This window comes from Acomys russatus, chromosome 5 (assembly GCF_903995435.1).
Source record: "Acomys russatus chromosome 5, mAcoRus1.1, whole genome shotgun sequence".
In the NCBI taxonomy this organism is placed as follows: Eukaryota; Metazoa; Chordata; class Mammalia; order Rodentia; family Muridae; genus Acomys; species Acomys russatus.
In genome coordinates this window covers 12,683,871-12,711,721 of record NC_067141.1, presented here as the reverse complement: position 1 = coordinate 12,711,721, position 27,851 = coordinate 12,683,871, and the positions used below count along the sequence as shown (strand labels likewise).

Here is a 27,851-nt window from a genome sequence, read left to right as displayed (position 1 = left end):
CTTGCCAGGCCGGAAGTGAGTTGTATCCTGGGGTGGTGATCACATGGCTGGCCTCATCTCTCATGCTGTGCTTCTACAGCTCCACACATTTTGGTGCCAATGTACCTGGAGCCTCACTTCTCCCAGCTAGGGGGACCACATTTTTCTCCCATGCCTGCCGTGGATGGACCTTTGACCCTGAAGCCTGCCTGATCCCCCAGCCCTGCCTCGGTCTCATGCTGCTCAGCCTCTGTTGGTTTCTGGGTATGGGCTGCCACGTGAGATTTACTCTGACCCAACAAGCCCTTCCTGAGGGCTGCTGTGTACTGGGGGCTGCAGAGTCAAAAATAATGCCAGGGAGGATCAATTCCCAGTCAGTCAAGGAATGCCATCCTGTCTAGTCCTATAAAGGGATTTTCTTGTGCATCTGGCTTCAAGCAGTAGTCTGGGACACAGCTCTTAGGTGCCAAAACACTGGAATTTGGGGAATTTGGAATTTTTGTGGTAATAAGAGAACTGAGTATTTGAAATGATGAATCCCTTGAAAAGTTCAAAATGAGTATTTATCATAATGATGGCCACACACTTCTTCCAAAGAAGTGTCTATTGTGGTTGGGCATTGTAGCGCACACATGGGATCCCAGATCTTGGAGGTGGAGGCAGGAGGATCAGGGGTTTGAGGTCATCTTTGGTTACACAGTGAGTTTGAGGCTAACTTTCACTATATAGGGAGGGGAGGAAGGGGATAAATAGGAGGAAGCAGAATAGGAGGTTGGAGAAGTGCTCAGTGTACCTAGCTGCTACTGTGGGGGACCTGAGTTTGGCTCCCAGAATCCACGTTAGATAGTTTATAATCACTTTTAATTTCAGTTCCAGGGGATCTGATGCCCCCTTCTGGGCTCTGAGGGCATCTGCATGTACATGGTACATATACACTCAGGAGCACACATACACATAAAATAAAATTTAAAAATGCAGTAGCCGAACCAACTTCCATTATAAATACAGGAGCGGCTAGAGGCCAACCTGGGCCACACGAGACCCTGTCAGAGGAAGAAGAGGAGGAGAAGGAGGAAGAAGAGGAGGAAAAGTGGAGGAGGAAGAGGAGGAAGGAAGGGAGGAGAAGGAGGAGGAAGGAGAAGGGAAGGAAGGACCCAGCTTCCCTTGTGAACACATTCTACAGTACAGTAGGGTGACCAAGGTCATCAACAATTAATTGGATATCTTAAAAAATAGCTCATAGAAAGGGTTTGAAAGTGTCTCTGATAAAACCAGTGACTTGTGAGGTTTTAGCTAAGCCATTTGCTCAGATGCAACCCTCACACATTATATTTACCTTGGACAGTTGTGCCGCACCCCATAGCTGCCCACTGTTTACTGTGTCAGTTAAAAGTGAAAGCCAATATAAACACAGATGCTAAGAAGAATGTAATGGATGAAATCAGACAATGCCGGGACAAGAGGAGAGGTAGAGAGAAATAGGAATAATGATTTCATCACTACCCACAGGATAGGGACATTCTAAACAATACAGAGAACTAAGTAAGTTACATCAGCTTACCTGGAAAAAAAATGTGGGTCTTTGAAATGTATAAGAAAGATGAACTTCAAGCAGAGAAATGGGTTGGTAGTTAAAGGAAAAACAAAAATCCAAAAATAGGACATCTAAGCCATGTGCCTGTCAATAGGCTAGATGGACCAAGCTCTCCTGTTGACAGGACAGCTGGGTGTATCATAAAGTAAATTTAGTCACAGGTTGCAACTGGTCCAGGCATAAAATGGAGTGAATTTTGTTCACTCCCCTAGTAGCTCTCCTTCTGTGATGGACAGTCTATAGATTATTTAACCCAAGGAATACGTAGCCATCCAACAGTCCACTCCTGGGGATTGCATTCCAATCCCATTTTACAGACAGACTACAACTGTGCTGCCAGGGATGAAGGCATCCCTAAGGAGACCCTTGTACCACTCTCTTTGGATGTCAAACCCATTGAGAGAATGGATCCAAAGAAACTGGCTGTTTTCCAGGAGAACAGTGCTAGGAGAAGGAAAAGGCTGAGGCACGGTGCCAGCTAGAGGGGAACTTTGTCTCCCAGGAAGAGATTTCACAAAGTCATGACAACTTGTCAGAACACCTTGAGGTAAAAGGCTGGAGACAGCTATGTGTCAAGGACGGTTGAGACCACACCTTGACCAAAACTGCTTAGGTATGGATAGCTCTTGCCCTCTGCTTAAACCTTAAACATCATGTCAGAACCCCAAAGATAGAAGTGGAGGGTTATGGTTGTGGTTAGCTTTATTTGTCAACTCAACACAAACTAGGACCACCTGAAGGAAGGTCTAAATGAGGGATTGTTTACATAGGTTTGGCCAGCCTATATAACGTCTGTGGATGTTTAGGTTAAATTAACTAATATGAGAAAGCCCAGCCCACTGTAGGTGGCACCATTTCCTAGGCAGAGATTCCTGGACCTTATGAGAGTGGAGAAAGAGCTGAGCACAAGCAATCAAGCCAGGGAGCGTGCGTGTGTGCTTCTGTTTCTCTCTGCTCTTGACTGTGGAAGCGCCGGGACTGGCTGTTTGAAGTTCCTGCCTTCACTTCCCCACAATGATGGACTCTAACCTGGAATTGTAAATTGAAGTAAATCCCTTCTTCTTTTAAGTTTTTTTTTTTTCAACCAGGATATTTTATCACAACAATAGAAATGAAACTAGGACAGTGGACCTCCTTATTTGTCTCCCTTCCCAATGTGACCACATTGAGTGACTCACCTTTCTCTGCATTTCTACGTGTCTTGTCTCCTTAGTCAAGTTGTTGGGAGTGGCTGGTTGAGCCTATGTTGGTAGGGCTGCCAGGACCCAGGGTCTGATGTTGACAGTTCCAGTATTAGGACTACTCTACTTGGTGATGGAGCGCATGGGGAAGTAGAGCAAGGACTTAAGGTTGGGCTGTGCGGACCCTGGAGGCTCTTCAAGCTCTGCTACCTCGATGACTGCTGTTTTTGAGAATTAAACTTATGTCATGCACATGCAACTATAGTGGCTAAGGAAGGTCTGTGATTTTGGTTGAGTTGAATTAGAAAAAGAACAGCTTTTCTGTTTTTCAATGAACATCTTTATTCATTTAATGAAACAATTTAGGCTTACAAGTGCATTTGCTAAGTTTTCTTCTGCCATGTTTTCAGGTTCAGGCGTGGCTGTTCACTGACTTCCTTGACTGCTCAGGGGAATAATTCAGGCATTGGTTTTGGGTTCTAAAAGTGGCTTCAAATTCAATGAGCACTTTTTTTCTTTTCTAGCCGACTTTAGACACCAAGGTTCGGACTGTGCAGCGTGCTTTGCTTGTAGACACCTGAAAATATTTTGGTTTATTTTTTTGAGGTTTATGTTTAATTTTTAATCTGTATTTCTGTGCATGCTACATGTGTGAAGGTGACCTCAAAGGCTAGAAGGGGCATTGCATCCCCCAGAGCTGGAGTTACAGCAGTCGCAAGGCGATAACGAGATGGGTGCTGGGAACTGAACTCGGATACTCTGCGAGAGCAGCAAGTGATCTTAGCTGCGGAGCATCTCCCCAGCCGCAGGCCCCTGTCACACCTAACATTATGGCTTCAGATGAACTAATTAGCTACACTGATCAGAGAGCCCACTGATACTTTCAGGCTATCTCCACCCACCACCAAAGGTCGTAAATTGTTGGGAACCTGCAAGTCGCCGTTCCTTTCCAATTTCATTACTCTCCAAACTACTTTAAAATGTAACTGTCATTTTGCTCCCTTTTGTGTATAAATAGCCCTGGGCTGTGTCTGCTGAATAGCAGCTCTAAGTCTATTATCTGAGAATTGCTAAGTGGTTACCGTCATTCGGCTATGACTTCTTAACTTGGTTCCAGATGTTTCCGCACAGAGGTGGCTGAGGATTGTGAGGGATGCGGCTCAGTGATTTCATTCTGCAGAGGGAGCAGCTTTTCCATAAAGGCCAACCAAGCAAAGCACCTCACACAATGCCTAGCCTGCTGGAGGTGTTCTGTAGACCCTGGGAGCGAAGGAAAGTGATGTGGGAGCCACTCTATCTTTTTAAAAAATAGTTATTTATTTAATTTTACATCCTGATCACAGCCTCCTCTCCTTTCCTCCCAGTCCTCCTTCACACAGCCTACCTTATTCTCCCCCTCTCTTTCTCCTCAGAGAAGGAGGAGGCCCTCCATGGGTACCAACCCACCCTGGCACATTAAGTAGCTGCAGGACTAGGTGCATCCTTTCTCAATGAGGCCAGACAAGACAGCCCAGCTAGGGGAATGGGATTCAGAGGCAGGCAACAGAGTCAGAGAGGGCTCCTGCTCCAGTTGCTGGGGGACCCACATAAAGAGCAAGTTACATATGTACAGGGGGACTAGGACCAGTCCATTCATGTTTTTTGCTTGGTGGCTCAGTCTCTGTGAGCCCCCATGGGCCCAAGTTAGTTGACTCTGTAGATCTTCTTGTGGAGTCCTTGACCCTCTCCAGCTCCCTCAATCATTTCCCCAACTCTTCTTCCATAGGACTCCCTGAGCTCTGTCTAATGTTTGGCTGTGGGTCTCTGCATCTGTTTCCATCAGCTGCTGAGTGAAGCCTCTCAGAGGAGTTATCTAGGCTCCTGTCTGCAAGCATAGCAAAATAACATTAATAGTGTCAGGGATTGGTTCTCTCCCACGGAATGGGTGTCAAGTAGGGCTAGTCTTTGGTTGGCCATTCCCTCAATATTTGCTCCATCTTTGTCCTTGCATATCTTGTAGACAGGACAGATTTTGGGTTGAAAGTTTAGTGGGTGAGTTGGTGTGCTTATCCCTCCACTGGGAGTCCTGCCTGGCTGTAGGAGGTGGCCATTTCAGGCAAAAATCAGACACCAACAAAACAAATAACCCAATTAAAAATGGGGTTTGGGGAGCCAAACAGAGAATTCTCAACAGAGGAATATTGAATGGCTGAGAAGCATTTAAAGAAATGTTCAACATCTTTAGTCATCAGGGAAATGCAAACCAAAACCTCTCTGAGATTCCATCTTAAAACCCATAAGAATGGCTAAGATCAAAAACTCAAGTGACCAAATATGCTGGTGAAGATGTGGAGCAAGGGGAACACTCCTCCATTACTGATGGAAGTATAAACTTGTTCAACCACTGTGGAAGTCAATCTGGTGCTTTCTCAGAAAACTGAGACTAGACCTCAAGACCCAGCTAAGGGCTGGAGAGATGGTCCAGTAGTTAAGAGCACTGTCTGCTCTTCCAGAGGTCCTGAGTTCAATTCCCAGCAACCACATGGTGGCTCACAACCATCTATAATGAAATCTGGTATCCTCTTCTGATGTGCAGGTGTATATGGAGGCAGAACATTGTGTATGTAATAAATAAATAATTTTTTAAAGACCCAGCTAAACCACTCCTGGGCATATACCCAGAAGATGCTCCACCATACCACAAGAACACTTGCCCAACTATGTTCATAGCAGCTTTATTCATAAGAGCCAGAGCCTGGAAACAACCTAGATGTCCCTCAATCAAAGGATAAATAAAGAAATTGTGCTACATTTACACAATAGAATACTACTCAGCTATGAAAAAACAAAGACATCATGCAATTAATTTACAGGCAAATGGAACTAGAAAAGATCATTCTGAATGAAAGACATACATAGTGTGTTCTCACTTTGGATATTAGCCAAAAAGTACAGAATAACCATTCTACACCCCAAAGACCCAAGAAGTTAAGTAACAACAAGGGCTCAAGGGAGGATGCTTGGCTATCACCCAGAAGGGGAAATAAAATAGGTATTAGAAGTGGATAGAAGGAAGGAACTGTGTCAGGGAGGAGATAGGGAGGGGAGCTGGGTTGAGATGAGGAATAGGGAGAGGCAGGGAGAAAGGGCCAGGTGAAAGGAAATCTAAGGGGAGGGCATCTCTGGAACATGACAGGGCTGGGGAGGCCCCGGGAAGTCTTTTACACTCAACTTGTGTGTACCTTTTGTGCTTTTAAACATCAGTTTCAGAAGCAAGTTGGAAAAATTAATTGTTGAGGAGGTGATAACAGGAATAGAAAAGCCGGCTTCTCTCAGCACACATCCCAAGCTTCACCCCACCCCTGGCTGCCACCAGCATTTTCATATGCTTTTAAACGCTCTTTGGGAGGAATTTAAGTATTAATAAATAATGTGTACATATTGATAAGTATTGGTTTAGAAACTTTTGGCTATGCCTTTGGAATTCTGGCTATGGGGCATGAGGCTATCAACTTATTTTTATCCCTTAGATGCTGCTGTGTACGGGCGCGTACCTATCCACACCCCCACACATACCCACACACACGTTTGTGTGTACAGACACTCTGGGTCATGTGTGGCTGTCAGAGGAAAACTATTGGGGCTTGGTTCTCTCCTTTCACTGAGGGTTGCAGGTATGAAACCCAGGACATCAGAGCACTAGCCTTCGGAACCATCTTGCTGGCCTCAGTGTGCCATTTTTCAAAAAAGTAGATCTATATTAAAAGTATTCCTTTTTACGGTTATTTAAATGTTATTTCCTACAGAGCCAATAAATATGGTAATTATGAGCCATGGAAGTTCATTTTATGCATTTCTTGACCTTTGTCTTCTTAGAATTGCTTACCTTACTGAGACGGTCCCTCCACCTTGAGCCAGGGCTGAGTCTGCAAAACAGCTTCTGCACACTTTTCCATAGAGCTGAGGTTATGAGTACCTTTTTAGCTGGCCTTTGCTTTCTGTGATGCTGAGGGACATCTTTTGAGGAGCCCTGCATTGCTCACTGACTCATCTGTACAGCTACTATCTCGAAACGTCATCAGTCTGAGAATTCTCTTCTGCGCTGGGAACCCGAAGGGGCCTGAAATCCCTTCTGTGGAAGCTCTGGACCTAGAGGCTTTCTCCTTCAGCCCCCATCATGCTGCTGCCGGCAAGGGGCTAGTAACTGCCCAGCGCAGCTCTCTGATGCGCCACGGGCTTCATCTCCTTCTCCAAGCCCTGTGATAGCTTTCCAATTTTTGTCTAACAACACTCTCTAGTAATTTCATGGAAACGGTGCACAAGTAATAATTTTTTGCGGGGGAGATGGTTGTGAGGATCAAACAATACCCCCCACACTCATAATAACAAGCAGCGGAAATCCAAGGTAACAAGCACGAAGCAGTTTATTTTACAAGGTTGAGTGCCAAACCTAGATGGAGTGACAGGTGCACTGACTGAGTGCAGAGATGACTTTTTTCTCTCCATCATCCTGAATACTGGTCCCTGCCTCCTTTTCCTCCTTGGCTGAGTTATGGAACTGTCACCTTTGTCTATTTCTTGACAAAGATCAGACCTGGGTTTATATATTTCACATCCTGTCTATTTTAAAGCGTTTTTGGGTGTATGACTTGTCACATCTGCAAGCTGTTAGCTGAATGATGACACCTAACATTCTGGAATAATCTTTTAGGCCAAATTTCTAGTTTGGGTGGGAGCAGCCAGACTATCAGGGTCCAGAGTTTTTTTGTTCATCTGTAATTGACCCTAAGTTTAAGGCAATTTTGTTTTGAAAATGGGTGATGATATTTTTATTTCTGATAAATCTAAATGCGTGCTTCATTCCATCATAATGGATCGATTGTTAGGCAAAGCCTAAAATTCTAGGAGGAGAAATCTTCAGAGTATTCCAATTTTTAAAGTTATATTCTCTTCATTTTTTTTTTTTTTTGTAAATGCTGCTGTTGATAATTCTGGCAGTGTCTTTGTTCTTTATTCTTTGTTTTTGTTCATGTGTGTGCACAGGCGAGTGTGTATCCGTGTGCACACACATGTGTGCATACATGTAGAAGCCCGCGGTCAATGTCTGATGGCTTCCTCAGCTGCTTTCTACCTTATTTTCTGAGACAAGGTCTCTCACTGACCCTGGGGCTTGCTGATTGATCCAGCCTGGCCTGGGATCCACCTGTCCCCACCTCTCCAGAGCTGGGGTTTCGACCTCACAACACCATGCCTTGCTTTTTATATGGAGTTCTATGGCTGGAACCCAGGTCACAGTGCATGCCTGACAAATGTTTTATTCACTGACCCTCTCCCCAGCCTTTCTTTGATTTTTTTTATGCATTTGTTTCCTGTTCTTGCTTTATGCAGGGGAGGTCTCCTTCTAGAGACATCCATTACAGTTTCCTAAAGCCCCTTTCTGCCCACTATGGCGTTTGCATTGGTGTTTGACAGGTCCCAAGTCTAGCTGCATGATGTTCGCTAGCCCGCTCAAGGCAGAGAAGAATGGAGCTGACTGTCTCACTCCTCTGTGTGATGACATTCCCTGAGACCTGTCACAATTTTCTTCCTGGACCTTGGGGTCCACATATCAGGGCTTCATGACTTTTTTTTCTCATGGAAACAATTTTCCAGTCCTCTGTGGACCAAGCTGATTCCTCAGGCCCACTTCAGTCCTGCCCACCTCACCTTCAAGACTCCTACCCGAACTTGTCTGGGGCTGAGTTCTCAGTGGGGTGCTCACAGGGAGTTGTACTTCTGTCACCTGTCACTAAGGACCCCTGCCCCTGGTTCTGTCTCCATGTGTGGTGATCTAAGGAGCACAAATGTCTTTGAATTTTACCAGAGGCTGAAGCTGTGTTTTGTATGTATGTTGTTTTGTTCAGAGGACTTTTGAGGGAAGGATGAAGGAAACCCAGGGTGTTTTGTCTAGCACCTTGAGGTAGATGCTGCAACTGACATCTTAAGAGGATTCTGCCAGGTGGTGTCTTTGTTACAGACCTCCAGCCACGTCTAACCTCCACGAAATTGAGTCTGTTGGGAGCCTTGCAAATGTCTCATATGACTTGATTGCCTTGAGAAAATTATGTTAGTTCTCTGCCTATTTTCTGTCATAGTCGAAAGAATCACACCGTGTTAATGGTATTTTCAGGATTGGCTCATCCTTGAAGGAATCAAATCTTTTATTTCAATGATTTCAAACGAGAAAATTTCAAAATGTATCCCCAACTTCTTTTTTTTAGCTTTATTTTTAAAGTTACATTTATTAGTTCATGCACAGGGAGGTAAAAATAATATCAGAGGACAACTTATAGGAGTCAGGGTTTTTTTTTCACCTTTACAGTGTTGGGACTGGAGATGAAACTTGGGTCATCAGGCTTGGGGGCAGGTGCCTTTACCCCGTGCCCCCCCCCCCCAGCCCTCTTGTCAGCTCTCCTTGGCATCTTAAACACAGGGATGGATATTCTCATTTTCTGCTTTCTCGGGGGCATTTCACTAACGCTGTTTACTGCCCTGTGGAATAATTTGGTGACCTCTCTGGATGCTTGCTTTTGAAATTCCTAATTGATTTTGCAGAGATAGCTGTAATTTCCTAGTGAGTCATCTCCACCAGCTCTATTTAATTGACTGGCTGCTGTGCCTAGAATGAACCGAGACTGGCAGCAGTAGCAACATCTCTAGGCTGGTAGAGCTAGGCACTTTAAATGCAATTCCAAGCCCTAGTCAGTTGATGCTAGGGAGAAGCAGCCAGAGAGCCTAGGGTTCTACAGTGTGGGCACCTAAGCCACCAGCCACTTAGTGCTCACTAGCCTTGTCTTAGACCAGAGTTCAAGGTCTGTGGCTTCACTTGACTCAGACAGCTCTGTGTGTAGCAGTGTTCTGTGCATTGTAGGTGCTGAGTAACATCTTTTCCCTAGACGTAACAGCCCCGTGACACCAGACATTGCCATATTACCTTTAGAAGGGTAGTGTGGACTCCTGTTGAGAACCTTAGATCATGAATCTCCTTTCTTTTGAGTTCATAGTGATTTCCTGGACGTTTAAAGTTGGATAAAAAGGGGATAGCAGAGAACTGGAGGAGTGACACAATTTATTGGAGCCTGTAAACCCTGAAAGACTTCATAAAGCACTGACATTTCTACCTGTTGTCAGTGCTAGCCAGAATCTTCCTTCTTTACATCTTCTGACAATATTAGTTATGGAGCACTGTTTTGTTTTGACGTGTGTGTGCGTGTGCGTGTGCATGTGTGTGTGCATGCATTTGTGGGTGTGGGTGTGTCTCTGTGTGTGTGCGTGTGTGTGTGTGTGTATATATATGTGTGCATGCATTTGTGGGGTATGTGTGTGTTTGTGGAATGTATGTGTGTTTGTGTGTGTGTGTGTGTGTGTGTGTGTGTGTGTGTGTGTGTGTGTGTGTGTGTAGAGGCCAGTAGTTAACTGGGTGGGTGTCTTCTACCATTCTCCACATTACATTTAAAGACAGAGTCTCTCACTGAACCCAGAATTGACTAATTGTCTAATTGGGATGGCCATTGTTTTCCAGGGATCTGCCTGCCTCCACCTCTACCCTAAAACTAGAGTTACATACACGCACACCATGCTCAGCTCCTACATGGCTGCTGGGGATGGGACTCAGGCCCTTATACTTTACTAACTGAGCCATTTCCTCAGCCCTGAGTGAATGCCCGTTATTTGAACCCACACTTGGTGACAGACACTGAGGGAGAAAGGATTATCGCCTCCACACTGACAGACACCTGAAAACCAAGGCTAGGAACATGTATACAAATCTTGGTATACCAGCTGGGACTCAGGGCCTCTGGTGTGTCCTTGGAGCGCTTTTTCTGTCAGCATCTGTGTGGCGTTTGTCACCACAGTGCCAGGTGTGGACTTCAGCCTTCAGTCTGCACTAGTGTTTGGGGATGAGGTGCCTGCGCCTTTTACCTCTTATACTTTACACTTGCTGCACAGCCGAGCTTCAGTGCAGGTTGAGCTACTGCATGAACGGCGGCACTCTACACGGCAGTCTCTAGTCTCTACTGCTTTTACGAGAACAGGGAGACCACAACAAAAACGTAAGTGAGTGTTCTGGTTCCTTGAGAGGGCACAAGTTGTGACATTGTAGGTCATTAATGGGCTGCAAATCTCTGTCATTAGGAGGATAATTGCCTTCCACTGTAGAGAGGAAGTGACTGTATAATTATAGCCCGCAGGCTGGCATCTCGCCTCCCTGCTGTCTGTCGGAGCTAGGAGCTAGAAGCTGACATGCTCTGCGGCAGGCACCAGGTTTCTTAAGGCTTAACCTACATCAGTACCTGGAGCCACTGGAAACACAGTGAAGCACAAACTTTTCCTGATGATTTTAGGAAACAGATCCTACATAGGAACCACCAGGCAGATGTCACCAAGGCCGCCTGGACCTTGATACCTTGGCTAGTTTAAAGCTTGCTTTCTAAGGAGGACTGACTAGAAGTTTCTGAACTGACCTCCACTTGAGGTGGCAGTGCTCATTGAAGATGGTGTGTTGTCCATAGTCTGCTGTTTCCCTAAGAGGTCACTGAAGGTGGTGTTGAGAATCACTCAGGATGTGTAGACCAAGTTTGGTCCTGACAGGAGGCTGCCCTGATGGCTGGTTTTTGTCAGCTTGTCACAAACCTAGACACATCTGCGAAGAGGAAATCTTAACAGAGAACATCCCTTCCGGAGATTAGCCTGTAGGGAAACATGTAGGGCATTTTGTCCATTAACAATTAATGTAGAATAGCCCAGCCTACTGAGGATGCCATCAACTATGGGCAGGTCAGCCTGAGTTGTACAAGAGATTGAGCCGAGCCAGCTATGAGATGCATACCAGTAAGCAGCACTCCTTCATGACCGCTGCGTCGGTGCCTGCCTCCAGGTTCCTGCCTTGACTTCCTGCCCTGACTTCCCTCAGTGATGGAGTGTGACCCGAGAGCTGTAAGCTGAAGTGAACTCTTTCTTCCCCAACTTGTTTTTGGTCATGGTGTTTTATTATAATGGTAGAAACCCTAAGTAAGACAGCTGTACTGACTCATGTGGTGATGGGTGTAGGGTTCTGCTCATAGGACTTTTGGCCCAGGAGTGTACATAGCTATACCTTGAGCTTCATGTTCCTTTGCTCATTAAAAGCCAGACTGTCCCTCAAGTTCACTCAAAAGTACTCAGTGATAAAGAGGATGGGAGAGACAGAGATGATGGGCTCACCTATTTATTATTCTTTTTAAAAGATTAATTCTATTCTTGTTTATGTATGTGCCTGTGGATGACATGTGCACATGGCTGTAGGTCCTTGAGGAAGCCAGAAGAAGGCATCAGATCCTTCCGAGCAAGAGTTACAGGAAGTTGTAGGTTACCTAACCAGGGTTGTGGGAAACCAATTTGGTCCTCTGCAAGAGCAACTGGTACTTCTAATTACTGAACTGTCTCTTCAGCCCGAGATGACCTGTCATGCTAAGATTCTTACTTTCTCTCATCTGGCTGTAGCTATAGAAAGTAGTCACATAAAAATAAAGCAAAACTCATGAAGACTTAGTCTTAGTAAACTGGAAGGCTTCGCCTGATTCAAAAGTCTTCAATTTAAAAAAAAATATGTCAAGGAATCATCTCTTTAAATAGTGAGAATGCAGGGAATTTTTCAGAGCGAAAATTTGACCTACCTTCGAAATGCAAATACAAAATGTTTTATTCATATTAGTGAGTAATAATGAACACACCAAGCAAGTTAAACAGTTGTGGACAGATATTCACTAGTCAGTATTCACATTTGGGGGCCAGCTCCATGCTGCTCTTGTCTTTGGGGGAGTCTCTTTATGATCTCAGGAACTCAGTCGAACTGTCCTTAAATGCTCCCATGGCAGTTTGCTCGGAGTCCCTGAATAGCACCTGCCTCATCTTGCTCCAGTTCTGCTTGCCATGTATTTCCTGCTGCCTGGGTGGTGAGGTTCCTCAGCACCTGGTGTGTGGGCGAGCACATGAGCTACTTTCCTCATTGCTGGGGCAAAATACCTGACAAAGCCAACTTAAAGAAGAAAGGGTTTATTTTGTCCCACAGTTTGAGGGTTCAGTCCATCAAGGTGGGAAGGCACGGTGGCAGGAGTGTGAGGCAGCAGGTCCACAGTCAGGAAGAAGGGAGTGATGAATTCTGGTGCTCCATACTTTTCCCTTTCCATTCTGTCTGGGACCCTAAGCCAGAAATGGCACTGCCCACATTCAGGGTGAATCTTCTGGTCCCAGTAAACCCAATCTGAAAATTCCTCACCTGAGTTTTGTCTAGTAGTTGGTTCCAGGCCTTGCCAAGCTGACCGTGCTGAGTATATATAGGAGCTCGGTTTCGTGACTATTAAATAAGCAAGTAATAGGAGCTCAATACATTTAGTCTTTCACACACGCCAAGAAGACAACATGCCATACCAAGATACTCCCAACTTGTCAATACTCGACAACTCCCTCCCAGTTTAGAATAAAGGAGTTCATGGTGCGGAGTGGTGTTTCTTCTTTCCCTTCCTCATTTCCTTCTCTTGTTCTCTCTTCTTCCCAGTATGAAGAAAAGATCTGTTGTAGTCATCTTCAATCCGAGGACTTTCTGAACACTAATTTCTTCTTTTCAGGCAGGCATCAATGAAAACGACTTCTATGATGGGGCTTGGTGTGCGGGCAGGAACGACCTGCATCAGTGGATCGAAGTGGACGCCCGGCGCCTCACCAAGTTCACGGGGGTCATTACGCAAGGAAGGAACTCTCTCTGGCTGTAAGTGAGGCTGGACCTCTGCCTGCCACTTCCATTTAGCATTTGAGTGGAAATTGCAGAGCAGTATCTGATGATGGGTGACTGGGATGTGGTCAAGACCGAAAGCAAACCTTCCCCTCTGCAGGGACAGAGCAGGGTCTACCGGGAAGGGAGGGTGAAGTGGACAAAGGGACAGTCATAGTTAAGCCCTGAGGCAGGTGGCTACTATCTTAGATCCTGACAAGATACTGATATCTGGACAGGTGGGTTATACTCAGCCCAAGGGACTCAAGCAGTGGGTCTTGGGAGGTGAGAGGAAGACCCATCGAGACTTAGGAAAAAGGACTAGAAGCCTTGGTGGTTTCCCAGACAGGTGGCCACTTGAGATGTGCTATAAGTGAGGGATGAACAAGCTCGAGACCTGGGAAGGAGGCCACTTCTCAGACTTGAGTTTGGGGTTAGAGCTGGGACAGTAACAAGGGTGGTCTGATGATGATCCCGAAAGATGGCGATAAACTCGCAAACCCTCCGTCTTGGCTCGGATGTAGCTCAGTTGGTAGAATGTGTGCTTACCATGTGTGGATCCCTGGGTCCCATCCCCAGGCCTGAGTAAAGCTGGGAGAAGTAATTCACTCCTGTAATCTCAGAAGCTGAGAGGTACAGGCAGAAGATCAGTTCAAGGCCATCTTTAGCTCCTGTATTTGTTACTTTTTTATTGCTGTGCTAAAACATAGGCCAAGTCAACTTGTAGAAGAAAAGGGTTTACTTGGGTTTACAGTTCCAAGGGAAAAGGACCATCATAGCTGGGAGACAGGAGGCATGGCAACTGGAGCATCAAGTGGAGAGCCCATATTTTAATCCATAGGCAGAAAGCAGAGAGATTGAAGTGAGAATGGTGTGAGGCTTTGAAACCTCAAATCCAGTGTCTAGTACCATACCTCCTCCCGGAAGGTCACATCTTCTACACCTTCCCAGGAAGCAGCACCACCTACTGGGAACCAAGTGTGCAAATGTCAGAGGCTATGGGGGTACTCTCATTCAGTCCACCACAGCTAAGAGTTCAAGGCCAAGTTGAGTTACAGGAGACTGTCTCAAAACAAGGAGCAGAAGAAAAGAGAAGAGAAGAGAACATCTGCCTCACAGTGTTTTTCTACTACGGAGTACCATTCTGCTTAAAGAGGAAGGGCATTCTGGAACATGCTGTATGAACCTTGCGGGGGGGGGGGGGGGGCGCATAGTGCGAAGTACAAAATAACAGCAGTAGCAGAAACAACCACAACAGCAAAACCTAAGGGTGGATACCAGGTGATTCTGCTCACACAAGGACCTCGAGTAATCAGATTCATAGAGACAGAAAAGAGGATGGCGATGGGAAGTTAATATTTGTTAAGTAAAGAGCTAAGGTTCAGGATGATTACACCTTCTGGGTGTGGATGCTGGTGATCATGACAAGTCAGGGTGGATGGACGTAGAGCCACAGGGCTGCACATGTACCAATGCAGTATGGGAAATCCTGTGGCACGAGTATCTTGTAAACATAAATATGCGTATTTATTCTTATCCTAAATACAATCCTGTAACATCTAGATGCATTAACACACACACACACACACACACACACACACACACACACACACACACACACCAGAGTAGTTATGAAAATGAGTGGCTTGAGTCCTGTGCATTCAGTGGGGCCTTAGCAGGCCTCAGTGTGGTCAATGGGACACTAGCAATTTCTGAATTTAAATGGGAAGTCTTCAGTTTCCTCTATATCTACACGCAGATGTCATGGACATGCAGGCTTCAACATTAGAGAAGTGGTTGTATGCCTCCATTAAGACCCCTTCCTTTTGGTAGCTTCTTCATGCTACTGAAGTCCAAAGTTCCATTTCTTGGCATCTTTCAATATTGACCAGTCATTTAAAATCAGAGTGTGGCTTGCTGTTGAGACGGTCAGTGTCAGAAGGGCAAGGGCCAGAAATACAGCTCCGCATGCTACCTATCAGCAGCCCAAGGGAGTCTTTCCAGAGACTTCTATTCTGGTGAAGACATGATTAATGCTGTTTCTGCAGAAAAACAAAGGTCAAGAGTCTCCGCAAAGTAGAATTGGAGTTTATTAGAAAGAGATGTAAATATAGGCTTAACATAAAGCACTTAGATTTAGAGAGGGGTACTCAGAGAAAGGCCAAGTGTTGGGTGTGAGCTTCTCAAGACAGAGTCACATATGTGTGTATTTACAATAGCCATATAACATGGTTTTGGTTATTTCTCAAGTAGTTCAATTTCCAACGATGAGACTTTAAGGTTGTTCCTGGTGTATACTGGATGATTACGTTGTATCCACAGTCAAGAAGCAAAGAGTTATGAGCTCAGCTGCTGCCTAGCTCCCTTTCTCCACTTATACAGTCTAGGATCCCAGGCAGGGAATGGTGCCACCCATAGTGGGTGGGTCTTCCCACTTCAATTAATATAGTCCAGACAACCCCCCAGAAGCATGCCCAAAGGCCCATCTCCCAGATGTGTCTAGATTCTGTCAAGTTGACAATTAACACTAGCCATTGCAGAGATAAGTTTTCATTTTGAAAGTGGTCAACCAGCTGGGCTAAGACTTGACATCTGCACTCACAGTTAACGACTTTTCATTGTCCCTGGCCCTGTATTGTTTCTGGTACAGACACATTTCAGTTTCTCTATTATTGGTTTCTGTCTTCATGCCCAACAGTTACTGAGATCCTTGCTGTTAGAGGCCATGCCCTGGCATTTGGGGAACCTGTCCAGAACATGTACCTGTTCGATGCCCAACAAATGACTCCCTAATATATGAACAGCATTAAATCACTAATGACCATACTCTTCTATGGCGACAATTGTCTGGCAGTGACTCATGTCCTGCTTTCCTATGTAATTTTTTTTTTAGTATAAAGACAACATTGTAACATCTAATAGTGTCTTAAAACATTACCCATGATCCCACTGTCTTTATACCAACAGATTTTTTTCTTAAATACTGCATATCGAATTATGTTATTTTTGACTTAATATATCCATAACATTTTCATGCTGTGACTCAGGTTTCATAATGATTATTTTTAATGGCCTGTGTTTTTCTCAGCCATGCCTCCATCACTGTCCCAATTTCTGGTTATCTTGTTCATATTGAGAGAAGAATTTTGTGCTTTTTCCTTTATTTGAATTATATCCTCCAAGTAAATAATTTTCAGAGCTGGGATATTTCATATAGCTTGACAACATTTGATTACTTTTTTTTGCTATTTTAAGAATTACATTTTATTGACTTTGCTTTTCAATAGCATTTATGCATATATTCATGCATGCAAATGTTTGCTCTGTATTATGCCTTTTGCCCTCCTTGATGGCATATTATATATAACAGTCACTTTTACTGCTTACCTTATGAAGGGCTTTGGGGGAGGAGGGATTGGAATCTGAGTTGCTCAAGGGAAAATAGGAAGTTAGGAAGAAAAGACTGGTGTGAGGTAATCAATAAGAAATGGGAGCAGGGAAATTGATGATCACGCTTGGCTATTAACCTGTCTGACCACTGTCATTAGAGGTGAAGTCAGTGGGTTCTTATAGGACTAGAGAGTAAGAGTGAAGTAAGTACAATGTTCCCATTTCATTTAAACTACAAACACCAGGGATATGAGGATAAGCAAAAAATCACAGTGCAGCACTCTCTCTCTCTCTGTAGCTTAGGATGGCATCTCTTTAAGAAGGGATGCAAGTGATAAAATTACTCCTAAGAGTCAGATGTCTCTTAATGACTAAATGTATTTCAAGTCAAATTATTGCTCAGGGATAATGAAGAAATCTGACGAGCTTCGGTGTGTGTACCTTCCCTCCTGAAATAGTTCTGTCTCCACTGTGGGAAGGGTGGAAAGGCGACATTCTTCACTGCCTGGCCTTTCCTTTCACCAATGGGTGAATAGTGCTGAAGGCAGTAGGATCTGCTGCGAAGGGTAAAACAAACGCAGACAAACAAACAAACGCATCCACATTAGACACCGTAAACACTTGCAATGATAACAGTACCCATCCCTTTCTCTCTCCCCTGACTCTTGGCTGCATATTGTTTCTGGTACAGACACATTTTAGGTTTCTGTCTTTCTCTTCAACAGTGACTGAGAGCCTCGCTGATAGAGGCCATGCCCTGGTATTTGGGGAACCTGTCCAGAACCGGGAACCTGTTCAATGCTCAAAAAATGACTCCCTAATAAATGAATATCATGACATCAACAAAGGTTCATTCACCCTGACTGATAGTGGGTTAATTGACCTGTCACTGTACATGCCTGAGAGGGGATTTAAAGTAGAACGAGGAAATGGAAAGGGAAGTAGGAGAGAGAAGGCTGGGGTATGGCAGACTTCTGGAGATGGACAGTTCCCACTGTAAAATCATGGCGTGTCTCTAGCCCCTGCTGGTTGTGCAGACTCCCTTCTTTGGACCTTAGTTTTCTGTCCTCTAAAATGGACTGACTACTCTTTATCTCATACAGGTGTGTGTGTGTGTGTGTGTGTGTGTGTGTGTGTGTGTGTGTGTGTGTGTTGGAGGTTATAAGCAATTACATTAGGATATTTAAAACTTAAACAGCACACAGTAAACGCTTAATAGATAGGGATTTTCTACTTATTCTCTGGGTTTATCTAGAGTAGTATATTTCTAGTTCTATTTTTAGCCATGGGTCCTTCTCCCAAATGCAATATTTTTTGGAAGCATTTGGAAATGATTAGCAGGTGAGACCACTCTGTGTAGTTTCGGAGGAAGGAGTATTGCCTGCCTGCTTCTCCATTCTTCCTGTCACAGATCCCCCTTTCGGACAGAATCCTCAAGTGTCTGTATTAGGCACTCTGGCTACATGACATGCCCGGTACAGGTTATAGTCTACCCACTTCCCCACATGCCAACTGCTGTTCCCTAGATCCTAGGCCAACATGGGATTCAGACAAAAACAAGCAGAGCTAGAGCTGGCAACAGAGTTTGCCTTTTCCAATCAAGTGTGAGTGTTGCACTTGGGTGGGCAAGATTTTAGACCCAGAGAAGAAAGGAGTTGCCAGATCTTAGGGTTTGCCAAGATGTTGCTGTTTAAAACAGCTTTTTGCACAAAGGGAGGTGGCTAATTTGGTAGAGTGCTTGCCTAGTGTGAAGGAAGCCTTGTGTTGGATCCCCAACAGTGCGGTAAAAACTGGGTGCGCGGGCTCACACCTGTTATCTGAGCACTCAGAGAGTGGAGACAAGAGAGTTTAGAGCCTACCTACTGAGCTGAACCATCCTGGACTATATGGTACCTTGTCCCCAAAATGAAAACAAAACCAAACCGGCTAGCCAGCCAACCAAATAATCAAAAGATCCAGCTTCTTGCTATGTGTTAAAAAGAACTTTACAAATGTATATTTAAGAATATTATAGTGAGGGCCAAAAAAGAATCAACAACAACAAAAATAATTTGAAAAATGCCATAATGAAACCTAATACTTTGTATGCTAATACACAAAAGTTGTTTAAATAGTAGGAAAATACTTTTCAAAATGCCTTTCTTTATAGGACTGCCATACTTGGTATTTTAAAATGAACATCTGTAGTATCATTTGTTTCCGGTGTTATCTGTGTATTTATTAGTTAATTCATATGGCATTTATTGAGTGCTCTGTACTACGGGTAAGGTGGTAAATGTAAGAATTTGTCCCACCTTTAGAGAACAGTCTTGTGGGAGGCTCCAGTATGCTGTGGGGGCTTCAAGAAAGGGCAGAAGCTGAACTGACCTGAGGTGGGTGGAGCTCCTGTTAGCCCTGTGACAGGAATGAGGGTGCTTCCCTGAGGTCCTGAGGCATGGCTGCTACATCCCCCAGTAATTCACAGTCAAGCTGATGACAAAGTCTGCAATTTCAGGTTTAATAATTCTTTCAACTAATTTGTGCTATCTGGAAGTTATAAAATATAATTGTAATGATTTTGAGTAATTTATATTTTTCCTCAATATAAATTATCATTCTTCACTGCGTTGCCATTTAGTGGAATGTTAGTGCCCCAATACAAACCAGTCTTTCATTTCCCTAATGACAGAAAGTATATTAGACATATGAGTGTTGCAATTGTAACCAGCACGATGACTGAAAAGTTAATTACTCTGCTTGAGGTGAGTCAGTGCTTCTAAGGACTTGGAAGAAATGCAGACAATTTTTAAAAACCAAATGTTTTGCACTTTAACTGTTTAATAGGGAAAACCATCTGTTTTTCTTTTTAAAGTAAGGCAGTAATTTGAGCACTGGGTTTGTGTTTGTCAGGTGTTGTGTGGAGGGGATGAAGAGGCCTAAAGAAGGTTGACCAGTTGGCTGAGTTTGGAACAAGTAGTCAGGATGCTTAGCAAGACAAATAGAACTCTAGTCATAAGCTAGGCGTTGTGCCCAAGAATACAAACATTTGACATGGTTGGGCACAGCCCCAAGAAGTTAGCATGGCATTTGGAGTGGGATGTCTTAGCAGAGATTCAGGACACTAGCTTCTTTGAGAAATGTGAAATACTGAAGTCACAAGAAAGTAGGATGACAAAGACAAGTTATTATTTCCTTTATTGCTGTACTTGACATGAGTAGGATTTGTGACAGAGAGATACACCGGTGCACAAAGGGTTCTGGGATGCTATGAGGCTGACAAAGAGATAGAGAGATCACCTCAGAAGGGAGGAAGGTTTCCTGAGAGGATCCATGTGAAGGAGCAACTGGCTTTACTGTTTTGGGGATGGGTTCTCTACAGAGTGGGTGAGGACAGGTTTATGGACAGAAACTTAGAAAATGCAAGATCAATGTTGGGTAAAAGCATAGGGAGTTTTTCCATCCAGTCTCAGAGAGGGCTTAGTGGGTGCTGGGAACCTACAGACTTCTCTCTATTCCTTGGGATGTCTTGGTGGTTTGTGTACAGGGAGTGGTGGAGCCGATGGCAGCTCCACTGCAGGAGCTCAAGGGCACTGGGGCACTGCTAGCACAGCTGGGAAATTGGGATCCAATGTTAATAGTATAGGGGTTAGAGTCAGAGGTCAGGTTCAAGGGGTCCTTGAGGGATGTCAGGCTTGAGAAATGGTAGAGGCTTGTCTGGGGACGACAATCCCAAGGAGCAGTGGCTTAGGGAGTGATCAGAGGAAAGGACAGAGTGGGGAATCCTGAACCTCAATGCTGGATACTTCTATGCTCCCTGCTAACAAAGGGTGTTAGGGGTAAGATGGACAAGGAGAGTTGAGGGGACAACTAAAGGGCAGTATGGTCACAGAAGAAGGAAAAGGGACAGGGCAGTTAAAGAGTGACCAGAATAAGATGAGTTCCAATGGGGCAGGAGAGACCTGAAACCCCAACACCTGCTCAGGGTCTCGTTTCCATAGTGCTGTGTGCTGGTGCCTCTCTCTTCCTCCACTAGTACCTGGATTTCTGCACTTCTGGGGACCCATCCTTAATCGCTGTCATCTTACCCCCACTCAATGGCTGTGGGATGCACAGGACAGTTTGCCAGGGATCAGAGGGAGGAGACACTAGGGTTCAGCCCTCAAGAAGGAGGAAGGGAGCCTGGAGGTGCCAGAAGGGAAGAGCTGTGGGAGGCTTCATCAATCCTCACCTGTCTCTTCAGGAGGAAAAGAGGGTGGTATGTTTTCAGAATCTATCATGCCGTGTCTTGCCCTTGCTTAATGGGGAAATGAGATGTCAGGTGCCTGTGGGGTCCTGGGGAGAGAATTTCTATACTCCTTTCTAGTTTCTTGGAGAACTGTCAGTTTCTGAACAGGAGAAGTTGGCATGATCTTGAAGGGTTTTAATGAAAACACTGTCAAGTTCAAGTTCAAGGCGAGGCCATCTTTTCTTCACCCAGCGCTCTGTCTGTTTTACCTATGCAGAGGTAGCTGTTTAAAACCAAACAGATTTCACGGATGCCTCCCACGCATCCTACATGGGTTTCTGGGTGTCGGTGCCTGAGGAATGAGCTCTTGGATGGTGACATGTCTGAAGCAGAGCAACTGTAGAGCTGGCTTTAAGATAGAAACTTCACCCTGTGTTTTTTCAAGGTCTTTGTGCCTTGGACAGCCCTCTGGGTGACTGCTGATAGCCTGGCCTCCTCTCACTTTTGTTTTTTTTTTTTTGGTGGGAAAGACCTCTCTGCAGCAGATACTTGTTTTTATTGCTGTGACAAAACCAGAGGCAACTTAAGAAAGGAAAGGTCTTTTGTAGTTCAAGCATACTGCCCATCCTGGTGGGGGAAGAGAGAGCAACAGGAGGTCAGGCATGGTCTTGTTTATGCAGTCTAAGACCCCAGTCCATGGAATGCTGCCACCCCCATGTAAGATGGCTCTTCTCACCTCAGTTAACCTAATCTAGATAACTCCCCGTTAGGATTGCACAGGCTTGTCTCCTAGGCTACTTTGGGTTCTATCAAGTTGATCATCAGGATTAATGATCACATCTGATGAGCTGATGTTCTGTCCCACAAGGCCCTGTTGGACTAACTCCCACTGCCCATGTGTGATTACTTCACTTCACTCACTCTACACATAGACCAGAAGTTTCATTGGTGTTTTTTCTTTTTCCTTTTCTTTCTTTCTTTCTTTCTTTCTTTCTTTCTTTCTTTCTTTCTTTCTTTCTTTCTTTTTTTTTTTTTTTTTTCTTCCCAGATACCTGAAGCATACTGCTGCCTCAGGGCCTGAGCACTCGGGGCCCTCTCTGGTGGAAGAGTCAGACTGATTTGCTTTTTTCTGTCACCTTTGGAAACCAATCCCAGTCTCTCTGTGTCCTCACTTGACTTTCTTCGTGTATCCACTCATGTGTCTGCGCTGTACTGATGGTGCTCCTGGGATTACAGCAGGCTCATTTGCCCTGAAATCTCCAGTGTTGGGTCCGGGGTGGGCTTCTGCAACCGGCCTTTCTCATCCCTCTCTTCTCCAGACGCTAGAGGGGCCAGAGTCTGCCTAACACAGCGCACTGAGCCCCCAGGGTGGAGACAGGTTGCACTCACTTGGAAAGAAGCTTTGATCCTTTGCTGCTGTCTTGATTCGGATTAGAAATGACGACCAAAGGCTCAGGCATTGCAAGTTTAATGTTCAGTACAGAAGTGTTCAGAGGTGGGGGGCGGGGGCAGCACAGTGGCTTTGGGACGTGACTGGCTCATGAGGACTTTGACCTCATCAACAGATTGCTCCATTGATGTGTTTATGACTTAGGAGAGGATTGGGATCAATAAAGGGATTGTCGAATGTCTGCTCCTAGGAGCTATACTTTGTTCCTGCCCCATCCCTGCTTTGCATCTTGCAGGACGTGAGTGGCTCTGCTCCACCACACCCTCTCAGCTGCCAGGATGCATTGCACTACCCTAGGCCCGGAAACACCAGAACCAACACACATAGGCTGAGCCCTCTGAAATCATGAGCTAAAATAAGTCTCTACTCTTTATGGACACAGATCTACCCCAGATTCCAGAGTGAGACTAGTATTCCTGGCTACATGTCCTTGGACACATTTCTGAGCCTTTCTGTGCCACCTCCATTTCTCTACTCATAAAGTGTGATAATAGGACACATCACTTAGGCTGGTGTGGTGACTGAAGGAGCAAGCCGGTGAGATTATTCTGGGCATACCGTAAGCAGCCTGCTGCTGCTGTTGCTTTCTTAGGACTCTGTCCCACTTGTGGAGGGCTCTCCTCACACCACAGCAGCCCCACCCGTCACTCTCTCGGCCCATGCACTTTGCTCAGTTGGCTGTGTGTTCCATGCAATGCAGTAGGAAGCCCAGTCACGCTCGCAACAAGTAGCAGAGACCTCACGAGTTGGCATTGCTCTTGATGCAGCGGCCTCTTCTCACCCGCCCTGCTTCTGGGTCCCTTCCTCACCCACTTGGAGCCAGAGCCTCCAGTATCCCAGCTCCTACACACAGCGCCTAGAAAAGACGCAACGGGTAGCAAAGAAGTCGAGCCTGACATTTTGTTATGTCTGCCTTTGGCTGGGGATGGATACATTTGGCAGTTTGGGAATTTCTTTAAATAAAGGCATGCAGGCACTTAAACTGGGACTGGTGAGCACTTTGCCTGTGCCCTCTCATGTGGTGCCTCGTGGCCCACGGCATGGAAGAGAAGACCAGGGTATTGAAGGCCAGAGGAGGGGGTCTGACCTGCCTGTCTTGTAGGAGAATGCTGGCCCTCTTTTTTCTGCTCCCTCCACCTCTCATGTCCACACTGGTGCACCTCATTTGCTTTTGTGTCGTGAGACAGAGGGACTGTAACATATATTTCACTGAAGTGTTCTGAGGCTGGGCCAGGGACCTTGCCAACAACAACAACAACAAAATGGCCATTACTTAATCTATTTTAAAATCATAAGGAAGAAATACTAGGGTAGAGGAAACACTTGGTTGTGCCATGTTAATATAGCTGGCTTTTATATGAACTGGCTTGAAAGATGCCAGTTTTACAGAGGAGGGGAAATCTATCCATAGGTAGCCCCCCTCTTCCTCCAAACCATCCATCTCCTGATCCATGGAACCTGTGACTAAGAGTTTCCAGGACAAAGATGAAGGGCGGTGCCAGGTGGGAATGAGACTGTCAGTGAACTCTGCTTAAGATGGGGCACTACCCTGGGTTGTCTGTTTGGGCCCAGTATATAATTGTTGCGGTCTGTATCTGTCCAACAGGGAAGCAGAAGCCAAAACCAGAGATAGAGCACTCTGGCAAAGAAGTCCTTGCTGCCAGATATGGAGGATGGGGCCATGAGCAAGCATGGGGGTGGGTTAGCAAGGACACAAAGACCACCTTCCCTCCGGACCTACAAAAGGAACTCAGCCCCACTGACACCATGCTTTCAGGACGTCTGGCCTCCAGAACTGTGAGCAGATACGCTGGTCATTTAAATCAATTGTTTTGCACCATCAACAGAAAACAAAACAGTGCTACAACTCAGAGGCTCAGGGCCAGCAGAGGTTCTTCAGTGGCCAGCCCAGCTCTGGTAGTTTGCTGTCTGCTGCAGGCTGTGCCATGGTGGAGCCTCCAGCTGTGGGTGGAGATGACCACTCACCAGCCTGAGTTTCCATCCTCTAGCATCCACAAGGGCTGCTTCTTTCCCTCTGATCCCTCAAGTGGAGATTCCAGATTTGGGGGGGTCCTTACCAACTTTCTTCTTGTGCTTTTAGCTCTTGGCTGTGGCTCTTGCTGTGTCACCATCTACCCAAATGTATTGCTTCCTGGCCCCCAACATGGCATTTATCCATTGTCTCCCTGTGGACAAGTTAACTGAAGGCTACAGAAAGTGGACAAAACTTGGGAGTTTCCAACATTCTTCCTACATTCTCAAAAAGCCATGGTAACCAGTCTGAAGTTAAAAATCCAATAAATCAATGAGTTTGGTATTTCACACAGGCTTCAACCTTTGGCTGTTCTGAGAATGTGGTGGAACCATTTGGCTGGGTTATTACAGTTCTAGCAGAGAGGGAGGGCCAGAGGGGAGCGGGAGAATAAAAAGTGTGTACTTTTTTTTTTTTTTCTAGCTACCGAGCATGTTTACTGCAAACAAGATAAAATTTTCTTTTTCATATTTTGTTTGCAGCAGCTGTGGAAGGCAGGTGTAGACCTCTTGGGATCAGCAATTCTGCCCCAAGTTCCAACTCGGCCTTGGGCAGGATTTGGGCCATTAGACTGCTGGAATGTGTCTCAACAGAGAGGGGATAGGCAAGCAGAGGAGCAGCCAGCTTCCTTGTGATTCCAATAGTAAATTGGCTTCAAATGCTTCCCTTTTTCAACTGAAGAAGATGCAGCTGTGCTTTCCCTATTTCTGTATGGAGGTGGGGGATGCCTAGCACTGGTCACTTCACACAGGCTTCTCATAGGCCTATGACAGGCTGAGTGTCACTTTGTGTACTTTGATTTTTTTTTAAACATTCACATGTGTACCATGAGACATCTTAGGTGTAAAACCAAAGGCTAAACATTAAACCAGTTTGCAATCTTATGCTTTTTGTACATGGAGCCCGAAGGTGACTTTATCCAACATTTCTAGAGCACCTGTAGGCTGACCGTGACCCACCACATGAGTTCAGGTGTAGAATTTTCCATTTACAGTGTCATACAAGTTCTCAGAAAGCTTCAGAGTCTAGGTTTCCAGATTGGGGGTGGTCAACTTGAATTTGGCTACCCTGATCTAGTTGTGATAGGATTTAGTGAGGTTCTAACCTGGAGAGACTGAGGCTGTGGGGGTGGGAGTGTGTCCAGTGTGGTAGACTCCCAGTGTGTGCCTGAGGTCTTGCCAAATAGCTCTTTGATTGGGACTTAAGATACATACATTTTCCTCAAGTTATTTCTTTTCATAACTGTGGAGGAATGCTAAGTGAATGTATCAACCATCAATAAAGTGCTGTTTAGCCAATCAGCTGGGCAGAAGGACAGGAAGTGGAAGGCGGGACTTCCTGGAGGAGAGGAGGAGAAAAGGGATGGTTGGAGGAGGACGGTAGGAACTGGACGCGGACTGGCCCAGGGGATCATAGTGGCAAGTGTTTGGAATATATGTATGTTATAAGGTTTAGAGTAGTTTGTTTAGTTTACGAGTAGATTAGAATCAGTTCAGGCTCTGCCCGGTGAAGTGCTGGCAGCTTTAAAGGACATTTTAATCTCTCCGTGTCAGTTATTTGCTTTGTAGGCCGAATGGATACAAAATACTGCAACACATAACATGTTGCTTAGGTTAGTTTTGGTGGCGTGAAACTTTTGACTGTTTCGTGGTTGGCGTACCCATTCTTTTAAGGTGGATGCTACACTTAGAAAGGACTGCTGAGAACACCGTCTTGTTCCCTGTTGAACCTCTGGACCCTTTGTTAATTATCAGGCCGCCACAGCTGGGTGAACTTACGTCTGGTCTCTGTTCTGCTTCACCCATCCGTGTGTCTATCCCTCCACACATACCACACAGTTCCTGTGTGCCTCCTCCTCTCCCTTCCTACTTCCTGTGTATTCTCTAACCCTGGGGGTTAAACCCTGGCACCATAGTCATGATTTCTGCAGTTCTATAATGTTTATAGTTGAGTAGATCAATTTGTCCCACTTTGTTTATTTGGTTTCAAATTGTTTTAGGCTTTTTTTACTTTTTTTTTTTTTTTTTTTGCCTTAGTATGTGTGTGTGTGTGTGTGTGTGTGTGTGTGTGTGTGTGTGTGTATATATATATATATATATATATATATATATATATATATATATATACATATATATTTTAAATAATAGTCTTGTCTATATCTACAAAATCTTGTTTATATAATAATCTTGTTTACATCTTACTGGGATTTTGCCAGGCATTGTGTTAAACCTGGGACTTAATTTGCTGGAAGGCTGATGTTTTTGTGTTGAATCTTCCAATACAGGGCCTCACAGCTGGTTTCCCATTAAAATTATTTAGTTTCCTTCATGTTCAGCTATGAGTCCTATGTGTATCCTGCTAAACTCACATGTAAAAAGCTAATGTTTTTTGTAGAGTGTGTTCCAGTGAGTTAACATGGCTCTCCTTGGCTGCCAAAAGAGTGGGGCTGACATTGAAGGGGCTGTGAGCTGTCATGTAGGAATCAAGATGACTTTGACCTCCTTAGGGACTTTTCTGTATGCTCCCCTCTTTGCCCTGATTTACACACACAGTAAGCCCAGTCCTTCCTCGGATGAGCACGCACACACAAACAGTATGTCCTGCTATTTCCTCTGATAAACATACACAATACGCCCAGAGTCTCTAATGATAGGCCTACACAAAATCTGGCCAGTGGAGTCTCCATATTATGAAGTCTATTCTGAACTGCCAACGCATGGTTTTGGTCTAAAAGATGACAGGTTCTTAGTGTCTGTGTCTCTCTACATCGCTTTGTTTCTCTGTCTCTGTCTGTCTTTCTCTCTGTCTCTCTTTCTCTCTAACGGTCTGAGAGTTGAACCTAGTTCCTTGTACATGTTAAGCAAATGCTCTACCGCTGAATTCTAACCACAGTCAAGTTTTATCTCTCAAATTTAAAGCCATCTCTGAAAAATTTCAAACATCTGTAATTATTTTCATTTGTGAACTAAGAAGACTTTAAAATAGGAAATGGTAAGGCTCCACTGCCTGGATTTTGTAACACTCCAAGGAGGCTATGAAATGGCAGCCAGTTGAATGCCTACATGTCATTTGGGCCAAGAAGATGCCATCAAAAAACATCGAGTGATGACTTTTACGTGTGTATATATGTGTGTTCCTATGGTTAGTTTCTGTGCATCATATCTAGGTTGTAGTTATGCCTGCAGGAACCTGTACGCCAGAAAAGGTGTCAAATACTTGTAAGAGTTATAGCCAATTGTGAGCCACCATGTGT

At 45.0% G+C, this 27,851-nt stretch overlaps 1 protein-coding gene across 1 annotated transcript in view; it reads left to right on the top strand.

Moving 5' to 3' along the window:
- The window catches only part of Cpxm2 (carboxypeptidase X, M14 family member 2), a 111,357-nt gene that overhangs the window by 33,980 nt on the left and 49,526 nt on the right, over positions 1-27,851 (top strand). The window contains exon 4 of the mRNA XM_051145448.1: positions 13,380-13,519. Within this exon, the coding sequence (XP_051001405.1) occupies positions 13,380-13,519 (140 nt within the window). The remainder of the gene's footprint in view (positions 1-13,379; positions 13,520-27,851) is intronic.